This window comes from Pithys albifrons, chromosome 7, assembly GCF_047495875.1.
Source record: "Pithys albifrons albifrons isolate INPA30051 chromosome 7, PitAlb_v1, whole genome shotgun sequence".
In the NCBI taxonomy this organism is placed as follows: Eukaryota; Metazoa; Chordata; class Aves; order Passeriformes; family Thamnophilidae; genus Pithys; species Pithys albifrons.
In genome coordinates this window covers 47997551-48015163 of record NC_092464.1, presented here as the reverse complement: position 1 = coordinate 48015163, position 17613 = coordinate 47997551, and the positions used below count along the sequence as shown (strand labels likewise).

Here is a 17613-nt window from a genome sequence, read left to right as displayed (position 1 = left end):
CGAGTCTGCCTGGATATTGTTCTTCATCTGTCTCTTTATTGCCACCTCTGAACTGCTAGATCTCTTGGTAGTCATGAGTGTGGGGCTTTATTGTCTTGTGCTGCAACAGTCAGGGTTCTTCTTCCACCACTTTTATTTGGGACAATAACAGAGGTGGATTTTAAAATAATAGCTCCTTCATTTAATGATAGAATGGGGAGAGTAGATGCGTTTCAGACACAGCTGCAGTCACCTTCAAAGTGAATTTGGGTAAGTTACTGAAGAGTTTGGGGCTTCATATGCCATGAACATCCAAGTCCTGATGCTTCATTGAATCCTTGTGTTTCATTGTGTAGTAAAATTTATTCTCGGCCTTGAGAAACCTTGCAGACCGTAGGAAGCCTTTTATGTGCGCTTTTTTTTCCCCCAGTTTCCCTCTATAGCTCCTTTATAAGTCTCATAGGTTCAGAGACATAGTGCCTTATGTTCTTATGAGGAGTTTGAGTTGGTAGTTTTTGCTGCATGTTTAGCAATTTCATGTAGTTTCTCTTCCAACTAAATATGTGATAAGGCAAGGTAAGATGTTGAAGGTCTCTTGTAGCCCTGAGTTGCTAGGGAATTTTGGTGGCTTTTGTTCCAATACCAGTTAAGTGTTCTAAAGAGAACGTTTTCCTAGGAAAGAAAATTATATGATTGGCAGCGATATTACTATTTGATTACTGCACTTCCACTGCTAGTGACCTCCTTTGCCTTAAATTACACTGTTTCCCTATCATGTGCCAGAAAGGTAGCTAAAGGTTCAAATTATTGCCAGCAGACTACAGGGCTCAACAGTATAGATAACTTGGCAATCATTATTTTTCTGCAGTATTAGGTGCAGGTTTTCTTACATATTTGATGCGTTTCTGAGAGAATTTTTGATTGCTTATGTAAAAATGGATATGGCAGCAGTTATTTTTACTGTATTGCATCTTCAGGGAGAAGCAGAAATTAGAGTGCTTCTTCTCCTGAGAGCTAGTCAGAATAAGTTGCTCTTTGGTTCTTCTGTTACTGGCAAATAACAATCCCAGAGGAGACTGTGCCAAGTGGAGATGATATTTCCAAGGTCCATATTGCACCCTTCATTTGTGCATCTTGCTGCACTTCTGAAAGTGCAGTGGATCTTTCCACCCGCCTCCTCTCTGATCAGATATTATCATCTCCATTCTGTGAAATCAGGAAAAACAACTGAGGGGATGACTCACCCAGAATTAAGCAGCAGCTCAGTAAGAGAAAGCACAGATCTCTCTGAAAATTGGATCACATGGCTCCCAGGTACCTTTCAGAGAGGGAGATATTTTTGAATCCCTCTCTCCCTGGGACTTTGCAAGCCAGTTTCCCAGGGCTCTGCATCACTGCTTCCCTCTTCTCAAAATTGTGCTGATGCAACTTCAGAATGCTTTCTTGAGGAGCTTCAGGGTGCACCCTCAGCTCAGAGGCTGACTCCTCACCACAGGTGTGTCTGCCTCTATATGTGACAGCAAAATTGCCAGGTGACTGAATGATAGATTGATTTAAGCTGCCTGCCTACTTTTGAAGTGTTTGAGAGTATGCAGCAACCTTATCACTTTTATTTATTATCTGCTTAATCAGATCTATTGAACTTCTACTTTGTAGACCAATTGTACATGGCTGACATCTATGAAGGAGGTGTCTCATTTGTGATTAGCAAATAATCTTTCATATACATTGCCAGTGTCATGGGTCCAACCTCTAAGTTTACAGAGAAATTACTCTAACTCACCAAACTTGATAACCTGTAGGATCACAAATGGATTTTGAACATAATGGGTTGGCTGGTTCCTAATTCCAAACATTCTCTTCAAGATATGGCTTTCATACCATACAACCTTTTTCATTTCTTGAATTCAAGAACTTCAAAAGGAAGGTCAGAATGTCCATATGACATTTTAAAGAAGTGGTGAGGATGAGTAGTCTCTACACAGCAGTTTAGCAGAGTCAGAAAGCAGAGTTTTCTTAAGAGGAAAGAAGTACCTTGCATAGAGAGGTGTATTGCTGTGTCTCTGCCTGCTCTTTTAACTTTGGGGACAGGGAGAGCTTATCTCTGTGTTACTCCCAAGTATTCCATGAAACAAAATCTAAGATAAAAAAGTTGAACTTCCCCCCCCCCTCCTTTTCCATGGGGAAACATGTTATATATATCGACACATAGCCTACTTTTTGAAGGGAAGGGAAAATGTAATGATCCCTTCCAGCTATCAAACATTTTCTGTTGAACTGGTGGCCTTTTCTTCATACTGATTTGGACAGTGAGGTTACACAGCAGCCTGCTGTCTCATCTGGAACACTGATCCTTTCCTGGAGTCTGGTCTTGCATTTAGAAATCACTGTTGTCCTATTAAGTTCACCACAGCAACTTTGAAATTTAAATCTCTGCTGTGCTTCAAGCCAAACACTTACTGAAACATCCTCACATAATCCATGACCTTTCAAGACAGATTTATGCAAATATGCAAACACCTAACTGTTCTTGACACAGCTAAAAGAAATTCAACCCTGATGATGTCCTGTCTCATGGGAAGAGGTGTTTAGATATGGGGTAAAAATGAAAGTACAACTCTTCCCTTCTTTCTGAATTGGTTTTCTTTTTCCTATTGTTTTCTACTAATCCACAGAGGAACAAGGTAACATGTCAAATCTGTTTACTCCTCAAACAGTCTGGAGTGCTTGAATTTCTTTGTTGTAATTTAGGAAAGAGCAAATAGACAGAATTGTGTTGAGTGGACACTAAAAATACACAGTGAAGGAACTATGTAAAATCCCAGGTAGAAAGTAGCTCTTTATTTTTTCTGTCTTCTTTTTTTTTTTCCATTGCAATTTATGAGAAATGAACTAAGCTTCTTCCTCAAAGTTCCTGCTATAGATCAGCTAGAATCTTGAAGGACTACTTGTATCCTGAGAGGTAGCATATTGATCTACAGCTCCAAGAATTGTGCCAAGAAAGGAAAATCAACAAGATCTTCACCTGATTTATGTAGGCCAGACATCTGTGACTTGCCTTTCGAAGGTGATCTCACAGAGGCGTAATTAAAACTTGATTATGAATAATCATGATGATTTGTGTCCCCACATTGCAGCTGTGTGTATGTTTTTATGTGGTTATAAATTTGCTTAGTCCTTGATAGAGAAAATAAAGGTTAGAAAGTCCTGTGCTTAAGGGCCAGAATTCTGCATGCAGCTCTTCTGCAGAAGGTCTCCACATTTTTCTAAGGCTGAACCTCTGTTTCAGTTTAGAACTAGTCAAATTGCCAGTTAGTGAAACAATAAATTCAGGAAGTTTCTAATTAGTGAATTGAGCAGCCTCTAAATTTGCTCACTCTGCAGGGAGAGGCAGTTCTCTGGTATTAGAGGTGCTGACTTGGGGCTGGAGAGAGTGAGCCAAGACAGCAGTTTGTAACTCAGTCTTACTGTGATCTCAGTACGCTAGTACTGCCTTTTTGTTCCTCCTCATCTCACCTGTCAAAAGGAGAAGTACTGGGACATGGGATTTGTCCAATTCTTATTCATTAAAAGAGACGTGTTTTTCAGCTCTTGCAATTTTTCATCAGATATTTAAATACTCTGAGCAGAGCATTGATGTAACCAGAGCTGAAGCCTGAAGATTTTTACTTGGAATTGTGTTACTTTGGATAGAATTTTCATGGCATACAAAAAACTACCTTTGAAGTAGTCTATGGATTTTCTTTGCTATCTTGATGCTGGTGGGAATTTTGAAGAAACTCTTTATGATTTGGTTTTAAATTATTCCTAGGATCTGTTTTGTGTTTAAGACACTGATCCTGCTTTCTAACAGGCCTTTCTCTATTTGTATCAATAACAGTGATTTTTACTCTTTCATTTTGAGACTCAAAGGCATAAAACATAGCATGTTGCCTACATATGAAAAAATGGTTGGGGGGGACTTGGCATCTCTGATTTTGCATGCAGAGCGGTCAACATAGTAGATAGAGTTTGGGGTTGATTATCATAAGGAGCATGAGTTAGAACCAATGATCAATTTCCCGAGAATCCCTAGTCTTTCCATTAATTTTGATTTATTGATTTTTATGGGCAGGAGCAGTGAGAAACTCAGGCTTTGAGGAAGATCAGAAAGGCCAGTGTGTGTCGAGGGTTATTGCCTTGTTTCGTGCTGTGATTTATACAGTGAAGGTACTGGCTGCATTCTTCTGCTTGGTGTTATTTTATTTCTTATCATTATAGTGTTTCATGACTTAAAGAGAAGTGCCCACTGAGAATCCCTTCTGTTATGTCTCTGACATTATTACAGGCTGCACATTTGATTATTGGAAGTGCTGAGCCCTTGAAGCTCCAGTGGAATGAATGGAAGCTGAAGGTGCTCTGAAAAGCATGCTTGAGGTGTTTTATTCTTTTAAAGGGAGTCAGCTGTTCCTCATAAATATAGGTCTCTGCTTTGACTAATTCCTCCTTCACTGCAAATCCTTTGAAGTAAATGGAGTTTACTTGACTAGAATGAAACCTTGCTCCAAATTTCATTCCCATCCTTGCACATAGCTGAAGAATTGATTAGATCTCAGTAAATCTGATTTAAAAATTAAGCTTCAAATTTACAATTAAGCTTCAGAGTTTTGCTTTATAATTGGAATACTGTATGCTAGGAAAGATCAGAAACCATTTTTCTTTGAGAGTTCAGTTGATTCTAAGCACAGTTCATATGCCTATGGCAGAACTGCTAGTGCAGCAGAGGTAACTAAACACACTAAAAGGGCAGGGGTTTTTGTCTAGAAGAGGTCCCAGGACCAACTGTCTGCAGCTGGTGCAGGGAGTTGACCTGCCTGAGCCATTCCCATTCTCCTGAAGAGTGTCTCTAATTCTCCCATTTCCACTGAGAGAAAGCGGATGTCAGACAGTGATTCAGCCTCAGGAAAGGGTGATTTAATCCAGTGCTTGATAGTTTTGCTGTCCTTGTGAAGGAGGAAGCTTACCTAAGCAGTGGCTGTTTGTTCCTCAAGTAAGGGAAGGTGATGCTGTTGAGGTGGGAGTGACTGCTGGTAAAGTTCAAAGGACTCATGCAGAGGTGAAAGCTGAAGCTGAGAGATTTGGGGGACTAGGTTTATGAAGAAAGGCTTAATCAACTTGATCTTTTTTGTTAGTTTTTAAGAACATAAATCAGCAACCTACTAAGGTGGCCCTAAAAGTCATGGCAGAGTTTAGAGATTCTTTTCAGTCCTTAGCTAAAGCCACTTCTGTTCCCAGGCTGCTCAGATGCACTCAGAGGTCAGCATTGCTTCAGTCTTTAGTTTTTAAAAATTCATTCTTTGCTTGAAGAGACTTATAGTACAGTCTTGCTTTTCCATTTTGGGATCCTCACTACAATATTTTTTTTTCTTCCTTAAAGGCAATATTTTATTAAAGGAAGCTTGGAGGGTTGATTTTGTGTTTTGTTTGTTTCCTTTTTGTTATGTCTGTCTCAGATAGGGGACAGATTATAGAAGATCTATTGCTTTTGTTTCCAGTTATTTTCAAAGAACAAATTTAATCACTTACAGTCTCACCTTTAAGTTTGTCTAGATTTCTCTGGTTACCTCTGTGATGTGTCCATTTACAATATGGTACATCCTCTGCTGTGTCAGCGACATTTCAGTGTGTACATTGATCTAATACTACTTTGTGAGTGATGGGGTCTGGTGTTTGGTTCTCAGCAGGCAAGACCATGCTGTTAGCAGAGGGGAGGGCGGTTGTTTTGTTGAGGAGGCTTGTGCTTTTTCCCTTTGTCTCTCTGTCCCGGGTTGAGTAGCTAAACTTGGCACAAACAAAAACATTGAGAGACTATTCAGACAAACATGTAGTTGCTTCCTCTTGTTCCTGCAATTCGTCTCTTACAGACAGGGTCTCTACTGTGTTTTGTTGTCTTTAGGATTGTAGAATAAGGCTAGCTTTTCACAATAATGTTTAGACATCCCTTGCTCCAAGAACTATGATTTCACTCAGTTATACTGTTTCATAAATTTTGCAGCTGATTGTGTTTTATGATTATTTTTTGAAGCTCCTGCCTGTACATGTCTTATTCCACGCCCCCTTGTTTTTCTGTTTTTAGCCAGTGAGACCTGCAACGATTTCCATCCCATGTTCTTCACCCATGACAGATCGTTTGAGGAGTTCTTCTGTATCTGCATTCAGCTCTTGAACAAGACATGGAAGGAAATGAGGGCAACTTCTGAGGACTTTAACAAGGCAAGAGAAAGGATGGGGTGGGAATAACAGGGTAGAATGGTACAACAAGGCCATATATTCTTCCCTAGAGGCACAGGGATTTACTAATTCCCATTCTGCTGAATGTTGTGGAGTTTTATCTGTTCAGACTCTGTATATCAGAATGCTGCCATTTAGAAATGGTGGGTAGGGAATGGGAGGCATAAGGGAGGTTCATAGAACTTCTTCAGTCATGTTGCACTGCAGACTGAGACTAAAATCCTGGCTTGAGGGGAAATTCTGCCTTTTTATGTTAGCAATATTATGCTGAAGTGCTGCAGCCTCCAAGGTTGTAAATAATGCAGAGAGAGTACTGCAGTGATAATTCTGTACATCCCTTTCATTTCATGTGAGCACTAACGGGATGAAATATTCAAGAGTGGACACAATCATGACAGAGTGCTGTGCAGTTTACCCTGCTAAAATAAACAAACAAACAAAAAAAACAAACAAAAATCCCCTCAAACAAACCCAAACCAATCAAATAAAATGCAACCAAAATGCTCCTCAGTATTGCACCCTTTTTGTGGTAAGAATTCTGGAAGCTTCAGCCAATCTCATCACCATCAAAAAACCTATAAAGAACTGGTATGTCTTAATGGTCCCTAGACATCCTATTTTAACTGCCTGATTTACCATGAGGCTGAAAAGTATCTCTGGCATTTTGTAAGAATGACAAACTCATGCTTTTGTAGCCAGCTGGCATCCTTATCTTTCTTGGGGTCCTCTGACTGAATCTTGAGCCTCACTCTGGGAGATATTGGTTATAGAACTGTTGGTTGAGAATGGAAAGTGGGACTGCTGCTTTGTGTCAGCATGTGCTATACAAGTGCTCTGAAGTCACCAGACTCAAATGTTATGGGAGAGCTAGTAAGAATGATCATGCCTGACTTCTAATTGGAATTACCTGTTATTGAAGTGGTCTCAATGTCCATTTTATTCTTCAGAGTGAAGGTGAATTCTTAGGTTATGATGAGGAATAAACTGTGTTGAGTTCTTTCAGGCAAGTTGGTTGGCAGCAGTACCAGAGCCCTGGCTAAAGAGAGAAAGGAAGCCCAAAGTGCATGCTGGTGTAGCTAGGTGACCTAGAGGCTTGTTCTTGCATGGAATTTCTGACACACTTCTCGTACCTAATGATCCAGGAGCACAGAAGGAGCACTAGCAAGAGAACTCACTGAAAAGTGTAGGATTGCTAAAATCAAGAGCTTAAAAAAGCAACTTTTTAAAGACTACTTTATAATATGTAGTTGTTTTAAATGTATTAACAACTGCCTATTACAGGCCTTCTGTTTCAGTAGAAGAAGGATTTGTCTACATAATTTCCCCCAATTTGAGTTGAAATGTTATTAGGGGATTCAGAAAGAGAATGGCTCCAGTTCTGGCAACAGCCCAGATCACTCTAATAAGAAAAGAAATAAATTTACTTTGCAGTGTTAGGTATTGTTATGGAGGTTTATGGAAGATCAGGTTGTTTTTTCTCTGATCTAACTAGTCTGTTATTTATGTCTCCTGTTACTAAAAATCCTGCGACTTCATCCATCAGTTCTTTCAGGTTCAGCCAGACTGGCAGTAGGTCTTAGTGCATGTGTTATTGAAGACACAGGCAACTCTGTGGGGCAAATCTGAAGCATTTGCCATTGGATTTGTGTCTGGTAGTGGCACTATGGTGTGTGATCCTTAACCCAGGATCTCTGTCTGCAGAAATCACTCTTGATTTTGTAACTGTTCCGTAAAGGGGAGGGAATGCAAAACTCTTGCGTCTCTCATTTCTAACAGTTCTGTAATTAAGTTCTGTTTATCTAAATCCTTTCTTAGAGTCATAAAGAGTTTTGTGTACTCTTATCCACTTCAAATGACATGTGGTAGTGATGTGAATTACTCAGCTGATAACGTCTAAAGGGATCTGTGAGTGAAGCAAACTGTGTTGCTGTGTGGGCTTGTGAAGCACTTCAGGGTTTGTGGGGGATGATACATTCCAGAGTGGTACCCAAGGTTTACCCATCTGCTTGGTGGGTGACAGCTGCCAGTGCCGACGGCTTTACCAAACTAAACACCACCATTTTTAATCTTTACCTGGCAAGAGGCTTTGGGGATTGCAGCATGTTAGTATTCTATCTGCATCTTTCCTGTGTGCTAAGGGTACCTGTTTCTGTGCCACTTTTGAAAACTTGGCAGGCAAGGGCCATGTGGACCCAGGGAGCACTTAGCCCATACTTTGAAAGGAGACATCACAAGGTGCAGTAGCTTTGCTGTTTGGAAAAAAAAATCTTCTATCTTCTAGTTGTGTTACTATTCTTAAGTTTCAATAATTGATTGTCATGGTAATGTATGAAACACCACTTTTTATGATTTACTACCCACCTGGTTGATGGCATTATTTGTGTTATTCCTTCCTCCATCCCTTCTTCCCCTAAAACCTCCAAAACACATTTGGACACTCACTACATTGAATGATAAATCTTGAGACCTGGAGATTCTGCCAAAAATCTAGACCACTTGCTTTGATCTTTAATCATAATTGAAGAAAAGGAGCTTTTAACTCAGTTTTCAACTTTTGATTAATCACAATTGCTGGTACATTGACTGTCTGTAGGAGGTCTGTGTGCACATACAGAAATTTATTTCCTCATCTCTTGCATTGGGGAATGACAGGTATTAAAAGAGGTGAGGTGATTGAATATTTCCCCTCAGGTTTTAGTGCCTGTTCTCAAGGGGTTTTTAAGGCACATATTAAGACTCTTTTGATGACAAATGGCATATTGCACCATCATGGTTCTTCAATTCATGTTGTGGAGATTTCATGTAGATCTGTTCCTTTTGAAAGTTTCAAAAATAATTAAACCAGCACTTTGCTCATAGTTGGAAGAATTTTATGGTGTTTTAGTGAAACATTTATGATCTCATGCTTTGTCCAATTCTTATTCATTATAAGAGACATGTTTTGTCAGCTCTTGCATTAGAAAAATTCCTTTGATCTCTTGTGGTGATAGTATGATACTGTCAGACCTAAAATCTTTTTTTGCAGTCTCTCTATATACTAGTAGATGTCTGAATAGAATAATTCAGACAGGCAGCTAAGCTTATATTATGCTTTTGTAACATTTTAAGACATACATAATTCATGTATTGCGAGTATCTTAGAGAAATTAAGATGCAGTTGTAGATAGACATGCAAGTGGCAACAATTCCATTTGAAACCTTTTTGTTTTTATATGAGCCTACAGATGATCAAAGGACACTTTATAAGTTCTGTCCTCCACATTCATTTGTGAGCAGAGAGCATGGTTTATGTCTTTGAAAATACAATCTAGTCTCCAAGCTTTACATAATTCTACATGTTTTATTGCAGCAGAAGAAAGCATTGTGTATTGATTTTTGGAGTCAGTGCTGACTGCAAGAAAGCTGGATGGAGTTATCTCACACTCCAGTATCACCATACCCATTTAAATAGGTGCCCATCAGTCAGTTTTTCCCACCTACACTCTGCTCAGGATAATCAGGCTCTGCTGCCACACAGACTAAGATGTACTTAAATTGGTTTGGGATTTATTGTTTATTTTTAACATGATAGTAAGTGGAATCGAAAGTGCCTGTCCCACAGTAAAATTCCTCCTATGGGGCCAATTGGAAGCATACCCCCAAAAGGAAAATTTTTTATTGATCCCCACTAATTGTTCTAAAGTAAATGCGCCTGTATTGCCCTAATGAGGATTTAAATTGATCACTATCTTTGTAATGATCTTCTTCACATACTGCTCCTTGGGATACAAGGAGATGGCAAGTTGTACATTATGTAGAGGACATGATTATCCCCTTACTTCTAGTTTCCAGAGATTTCAGTCAGCTGCTTTCTGTACCTTTGAAGTTCACATGCTAATAGGAGGAAGGGTGAGCAAATGTATTATTTTAATTGCAGGTCCAGCCATAGCTTATCTTATTAAACCTCCAGAAGAGTATGAACAATTTGCTACTTGTGTACCTAGTATAGTGCCATCTTAAAAAAGCACATTAAGAATAAACATAACTGCTTCCAGTCCCAGTGTGGAAGGAAAAAGATGAAATTTTGTGACTCACCTAGCAAAGTGTTGAAGCTCCATTGTAGAAAATTGGCACAACGTGGCTGCTTTTGTTAGTATAATAGTGTAGTTTTAGGTTTTTACATGGCCAAAAATGACTACTCATAACACGATGCAGATTACTATTTCAACATAGCTAAGGTTAAGTAGTGTGTGCCAGAACTGAAAAACATAGAAAGTACTGTGGTGCACGGCACTTGGAATCAAAACCTGGTGCATTCACTCAAACTACAGGTTTAAGGAATAAGAAAGTGGGACAAGGTTGGCTGATGGTGCTACCAATGCATTTTGTTGTTATTGAGACATCTCGTAATTTGCCCTCTGGACACGTGTGTTTGAGATGATCATAGTATAAAACATGGGATTTTAAATTTTTTATGAAGATTTATTTTGTAATTAGAAGATATTTTAATAATAAGATTATATAAGAAGAATATTTTAATAACTAAAAGACACTGTTCTGTAGTAAGAAAAATATTCTCAAAAAACTCTGGTTTCAGCATTCATTCCACAGTAGCAGACCTGAGTATCCTGAGGAACTGGCCTTGTGGTATCTGACTATTTCAGTGACACACCAAGCTGCAGCACTGGATGCCCCTGCAGCAATGGGGTCTGCTCAGCCAGATGATAATATATGTCACTGACAGGTATCCACATAACAAACTGCCTGTGTGGTAATCAGAAGAGTAGACATTGTTCACAGCAGCAACAGATGCAAACAATAAATGCCCTACGTGAGTCCTGTAATTAAATAGCAAGGCAAACACTGAGGCATTTGATAACAACAAAAGATGTTTATGGCTCATGCTCAGACTCTGCAAACATTTTTCGTTGCTCACTGACAAGATAACAGAAAAGGTAAGTAAGCAAAACATAAAAATGAAAAATACTATTTCCTTACTCGATGCTGGTTTGGAAATGCCACACTCAGTTTTCTCTCAGCTTCTCTAGTGTTGTCACGCTTTCAGCAGCTGTAGGATGAATATTTGTGTAAGGCTAGGTTCAGAATATGACAAAGTGTTCAAGGGCAGGCTTTTAAGGAACATACTTGTGTGAGTGCTGGTTTGTGTGAAAATGGGTTGTGGGCCAGCACCATCATTAGCTAATGTGTTGCCCCATGAGGCAGTAAAGGTCTGGGGGGTCATTTTGAAGGGGTCAGAGCAGCTACGTGGCAGAGCAGCTGTCACCAGCTTTGCTGAGTCCTCCACAAATTGGGGAGACTCCAGGAGCAGACTGTGGGCAGATCCTGACTGAAATGCCCCTCTGGCTGCAACCTTGTTGTCCTAATGCTGTCTTTATGATGGCAGCTCCAAACACTGGAAGTGGCAGGGCTTTGTCGCACTCCTGAAGGAGCAGCGGGTCCCCAGAATGCTCAAGTGATCCCCTCTAGTGGCACTAACAATATTCTGCACTTTTCTCCTCTTGCAAGCTTGTCCAAGTTTTGATAGACCACATTTTACAGGAAGGAGGGAAAGGCACCCAGAACTGAAGTGCCTTGGCAGTGAAGCAGCTGCAGGGTCAAAACCAGAACCAGGATATCTGGCCAGTTGCTCCAGCCTCCTCCATCACCATGCCACAGCTGCAGCAGCGCCAGCCCTGAAAGGATGCTTTCCTCAGTCTCTGTGCACCTCTTTCCCTACACCACACTGCACAGGGATGCTCAGAGAAGGATGGCAAATAATAGCTTGAGGAACATGAAGAAACCATTACCTTAAACAGGAGAAAAATTAATGCAAACAAACTTGAAAGTAAAATTCTTTGGTCAGTCTGTAAATCTATCGGTCACCTCCTTTTCAATTCAGTGAAAAGAAGGGAAAGGGATGGTAAATAGCTCTTCTCAGATGCCCTCCAAAGCATTATTGTTTTCTTACGGGTCTGAAGTAGATGAATTTAACTGCTCTTGGGAGAAGCTTTGGAAGGTTGTTTTGTTTGCATTTTACCAGTGAGAAATGCCAGGCTAGTGGAATGATTGCACCTCTCTGTTAGCTTTATTGCACCTTCCCTTGAGAGAGCTTTGTTTATATCAGTCAGGGATACTGCAAATAAATTATTCTCACATAGAATGAATTCAGTATTCCCCAGGCTAGGGCAGATTAGCACAAATTAAATCCCAAATTTTCACACCTGAGGCCAAAAGCACTTTATTAACTTTTATTGGAAACAGATAATTGCTATAAATATATTGTATCATTAATTGTGTAATGCATGAATTTATAAAAAAATTATAGCAATTAACATTTTGCAAGTCTGTTGCATAGCTTGCACAGAAAATTAGACTTTTTAATTGAAGAAAAAAACCTCCCTTCAAATACAGTAGAAATCTTTTAGAAGACTGTAATTGGGGTGCAAAAAAATTGTTAGGTCTATTTCATTAGCAACCCCTTCCTTAAGAACAGTAGATTTTAAGCAGTGCAATTTGATATGATGTAGGAAGAGCCTGTTTAGGACCCTTCCCTAGCTTTTGGTCAGTGTTCCCTCTATGCTTTTTGTGGCCTAGGTATTCCAAGTGTATGCCTTCATTGGCTGCTCCTTTAGGAATGGCTCTGTTGAGTCTTCTCTGTCTCTGTGCATTTATCTGCATCTGTCAGATCTCCAAATGTGCCCCACTGCGTTTGTCAAAGACAGTTTATTACTTGACTGCTGCTCCTGGCTGCAGGAACCTGAGAAGGGGTGTTTAAGATGCTGAAGAAGCGTCTTTCCACTTACTGAGGCATCAGTCTGTAAAAATCAGATTTAAGTATTCATACTCCGAAGGCTGGGACTGTCAAGCTCAAAAGGACTGAACAAGAGTATTGCATCTTTAAATCTCATTAGTTGTTTCCCTTTGAAAATTTTTAGTCTGAACTAGCATTGTCAAGAATGCAAATACAGTTTAAAAAATTAATTTGTGAAATTTAAGTTGCTAGATGGCATAATGAAGCAGTAAGGAGCCACAATTGCCCTTTTTCTGCACTTTGTAACTTATGAACTATTTTTTCTAGTTCAAAGACTGTTTTTCATTTAAAACAGTATCTTTACCATTTTCTGTCTTTGCCACAAGGCTTTGAAAGTCTTTAGTAATAGGGTCATGTCTAGTTATAGCTGAACAATCCTTCTCCAGTGATCACATATGCAGTGATTTCATGGAGGGCGGCATAGTCTTAAAAGGAGAAGCATTTTGAAGCTTGATTTCTGTCCGTTTATATGCCAGGATGGATATGCTAACAAATAGATGGTTTCCTCAAGCCAAAAGCAAGGAAGGGATGTTTCAACAGAACATCTGCTATTTAAAACAAGGAAAAAGGAGAAGAGGTTTATAATATAATCCATTCCTTGGCCAGCAGCTTATCTTATCCTTTCTCCAGTGATGAAAGTTGCTGTTTGTTTCAGCAGTGAAGTCTCTTATTTGTGGAAAACTTACCCTCCTTTGGCAAAGTGGATTTTATCACCCAGATTTCTAGTGAAGTCTGTGTATTACTGTAGAACCCATATGGGTCTGTGTAACACCCTGGAGATGGCAATTTCTAAAACTGCTGGTACTTCATATTTTCAAAGCATTCTTCATTTTCATCTCTGTGGCTGCTGATCAAACCAATAAACTTCTCAGCCTTCAAAAAGATGATTGAGTGGAAAGCCTGATATCCAGAGGAGAAACACTGAGTGTGGGTTATCTTTGCTAACTGCTTTTTTTCTGTTCCATAGAAACCTTCTGCACTGGAAAAAAAATTGCCTCACTTCCATGTAGAGTGTGTAGTCACTAAGGGAAGTGATATAACCTAACTGGAACTGTCACCAAAACAGCGTATTTTGTGACATTGCCCCTGTCATTCGTGTCTAAAAGCATGGATAATAATCAGATCCCAGGAACCACTCTTGTCCCTGTATTTTTATTTCTTCTTTCTAGGGTATGTTTTTGTAGTACAGTTAAATCAGAGGTGCATGGCATATGGCTTTTTTTTGCATGAATTGCTGCTGATGTGAATGTCAGTGGGCATATAATACCAGATTTTCATTTTGTGAATTACAATGCATGGAATTCAGCCTGAGAGCTCCCCAGACTATAGACCTTAATATAGGCAAATAAAAAAGGGAAGGAATGGGGGGAGAGGTGATGTCTCAGAGATTTTGTTTCAGTTGAAATGAGGTTATCGTGATGAATGATGCAGCTGACAATGAGATTTTTATAGTCTCTCTTGGAGTAGCAGAAGAGCTTGTATTACTGTTGATTCTCTTTAAGTAATTGTAATCTAAATAGCACCATGGTTGAAAAGAGCAGCAGAAATCTTCCATACATGTCTCATAAGCAAAGCCAGGGTGCTTTGTTGCTTTTGTCTCATCTGTCCTTTTACAAATGTCCTTCATTGTTTGCAGTTCACATCTCATGTATTGTCTTGATTGAATACGTCAGTCACCATTAAAAAGGCGTTGCCAGTCAGTCTCTGCTGCTGTCTGTCTCTATTTTTAGCACATGAGGTAACTGCCCAGCATCTGACAAGCTGATCCTGCCACACGATGCACCAGTGGATATTAAAGCTGGCTGTGAGAGAGGCACATGGGAGGGGAGGGCTGCTGGGAGCCCACATAAGAGGAAAAGAAGGCGTGTGGGTGTGGATGGGCTCTCCGCTCCTTTACCCACACCAGCAATTGCAACCCATGTCTACACTGGGCCAGCAGACCTACATGCCCTGCTGGCTCTCTGTAGTTACCTTGGGCACCAACCTTAGAGAAGCAGGAGCAGAGCTAGCCTGAAAAGCTTTCTTAGGTGATCACAGATTAAACTGGGCCTTGGTTTGCTAATGTGAATTGTCCTCAGATTCCCAGAGACAAGATGAGTGTGAAAATGAAGGAGGATGGGAGGTGAGAGGTGTTTAGCACATGTTTTCTGAAGGAAGTGTTAAGTATTGTACCACAGAATACTTGACCTTGAGACCACAGCAGGGGCAGTTGTTACTTGGTATGGTATTGAAGCTGAGACATGTGAACTTGGGTTCTGCCACTTTTATGCTGAGAGCTAAATAGCTTCATGGAGGATGGAAGGTGTTGGGTGTGCCTCTGGAAGTGGTAAAGCTCTTTTTTCTTTCCCCTTTCACCTCTACATTGAGGATTTGAATAGTATGCAAAAAATCTTATAGATTTGTTGATGACTGGAAGATAATTTATTGAGAGGCTCCATCCATACCTCGATATGTTGGTCATGGCAAGCAGAGAAGCAAGGTCCCTTGTAATACAAATGAAAGCTGAGGAATATCACAGCTGAGCACAGGAACAGAGAGAGAGGGAGTTGACACCATGTAAGTATATTAACCCGAATACCAGAGAGGGGTGAAGGAACAAATACCAAATTCTGTGTCAGAATCCTTGAAAAAGACATTTGTGTAGATGATTAAAGATCCTGCAATGTCAACTGAAGACATCATGCCATGATCATGAAACTGAAGTGCTCAAGAACCACCCTTGCATCAAGAATGGCAAGTCTGCTTCTAGAAGAGTGGGAGCATCTGGGGAAACAGGTTTCGCACATGCTTTGAATTTTATGGTAATTTTTATCTCTGGATACTTATCTTTATATTTCAAGCATCAGTTTTCTGTCTTAGGGAAACTGATCTTTGTTGTGCTTATGATAAGAGAACCTCAGCATCAAGAACTTAAAAATTGCAGTTGTATCCATTTTGCTTGAATAGTAAATGCTGTCTAGACCTTTTTGTTGTACTTAACCAAGAGTCCAAAGGAAACTCCAGATCTCATAATATCATTGTTAGATTGTAAGCCTCTTCAGAATTGATTGATCAGCCCTTCATAGTGAAAAATCACAAAGTAGAAAAATGAAACATCCTTGCTTTTGAAAAATCAGGTGTGTGAGATAAAGGATGTAATCTCATAGCTGCTGAGATTTTCAGATCCCTTCCAAGAACTCATTTCTGTGTAAGTTAGGGATCTGGAAGTTGTTAATGGGCTGTTTTATTCCCAGTGATTTTCTTCTTTTTTTTAATGATCTGAATTGCATATAATGTGATTCCTCATATAACTGATTTTTTCAAAAGCATATGTGGATAGTAACTGCATGCAGAAATCTTACTGGATTTCTTTAAGTGAACCTTCCTTAAGTTTCTCTCCCTATTCAATACTTCAACCAGGTTTATGACCCCAAACTTTCCTTCTGCCTGTCCTCTTTCCTTGGAGCAATGGCATGGCTCATAGTACTTCCACCTCTCCTAAGGAGAGTGTTAATGATTTTTCTCTCTTTCTAGCTGGGGTTGCTTGCTGATTGTTTTGCACAGCCACATCTCCCACCAAGACATCAGAAAAGACCCTTTCAGGTTGCAGAATATTAGAAGCCAGTTTGTGAAGCCAGGATGGGGGTTATTGGCAGTTCTGTATTTTCAGCAGTAGTAGAAATCTGAAGGCCACTGTTAAATTGTAAAGTCAAAATTGCGTGCATGGACGCGTTCCCTTATTATTAAAAAGTTGACCTATATGGACAAAAAAAGTCTTCCCTTGCAAGTAATGGTGTAAATACAACATTTTAACAATGGTGGCAGAAAACTGGAATTCTTTAAGCTAATTCTGCATACAATGGGCTGCAAAGCTGAATTTAGTTAGAGAAAACCTCAAGTAGAAGGTATGGTGTGTGTGCAGCTTGAAAATGGTTTCAGTTATATACATGGCCTAAATGGCCCTTCTTGGTGTAAAACCTTTAAAGTACTAGCTAAGGAAAAGTCTTTAAACCGGTGGTTCTACTTGAGGAGAAAAGAAAGAAAATATCTCCATAAAACTTATTTAGCTTTGCATGGGTTAGAGGTTTTTTTATTGCCTTGTTGCTTTTAAGCTCCAGAGAACAGGATGTTTCATAGCTGCTCAATTTACTTTAGTTATTATCATTTGAAAGAGTTTGATGATTCTAATTTCCTTCTCTACGCTTCTTGATTTTAGTAGATGCTTCTCAGTTTTAGTAGTAGAGTAACACTTCAGTATCCTGTATTGATTTTTATGATGGCCAGGGCTTTGATATTAATTTCTCCTGATATTTTCTTTGATATTAAAAGCTGAGGTTGGGTGGTTGCCAGTGCAAAATGAGGACTGAGAAAGACTAATTTCATGTTTTACAAATATAATTGTAGGTATTTGCTTGTAGGATGGTCGATGAGTTGTGTACCATGAATCAGCAGTGCACCCTTGTGTGATGTGGACTAACTGCATGCTGGGCTGCATTAGCTGAAGCATAGCTAGCAGGTCAGAGGACAGGATTATTTCCCCAACCTGGCCTTCATGAGGCAGCAGCTGAAAAACTCTGTCCGATTCTATGCCCCAG

General features: G+C 39.7%; 1 protein-coding gene across 4 annotated transcripts in view; it reads left to right on the top strand.

Annotated features, from left to right (window-relative positions):
• ELMO1 (engulfment and cell motility 1) overlaps positions 1 to 17613 on the top strand; it is a 299792-nt gene that overhangs the window by 189036 nt on the left and 93143 nt on the right. For all 4 annotated transcript variants that reach the window (XM_071561429.1, XM_071561428.1, XM_071561430.1 and 1 more), the window contains one exon: positions 6095 to 6231. In XM_071561429.1, the coding sequence (XP_071417530.1) occupies positions 6095 to 6231 (137 nt within the window). The remainder of the gene's footprint in view (positions 1 to 6094; positions 6232 to 17613) is intronic.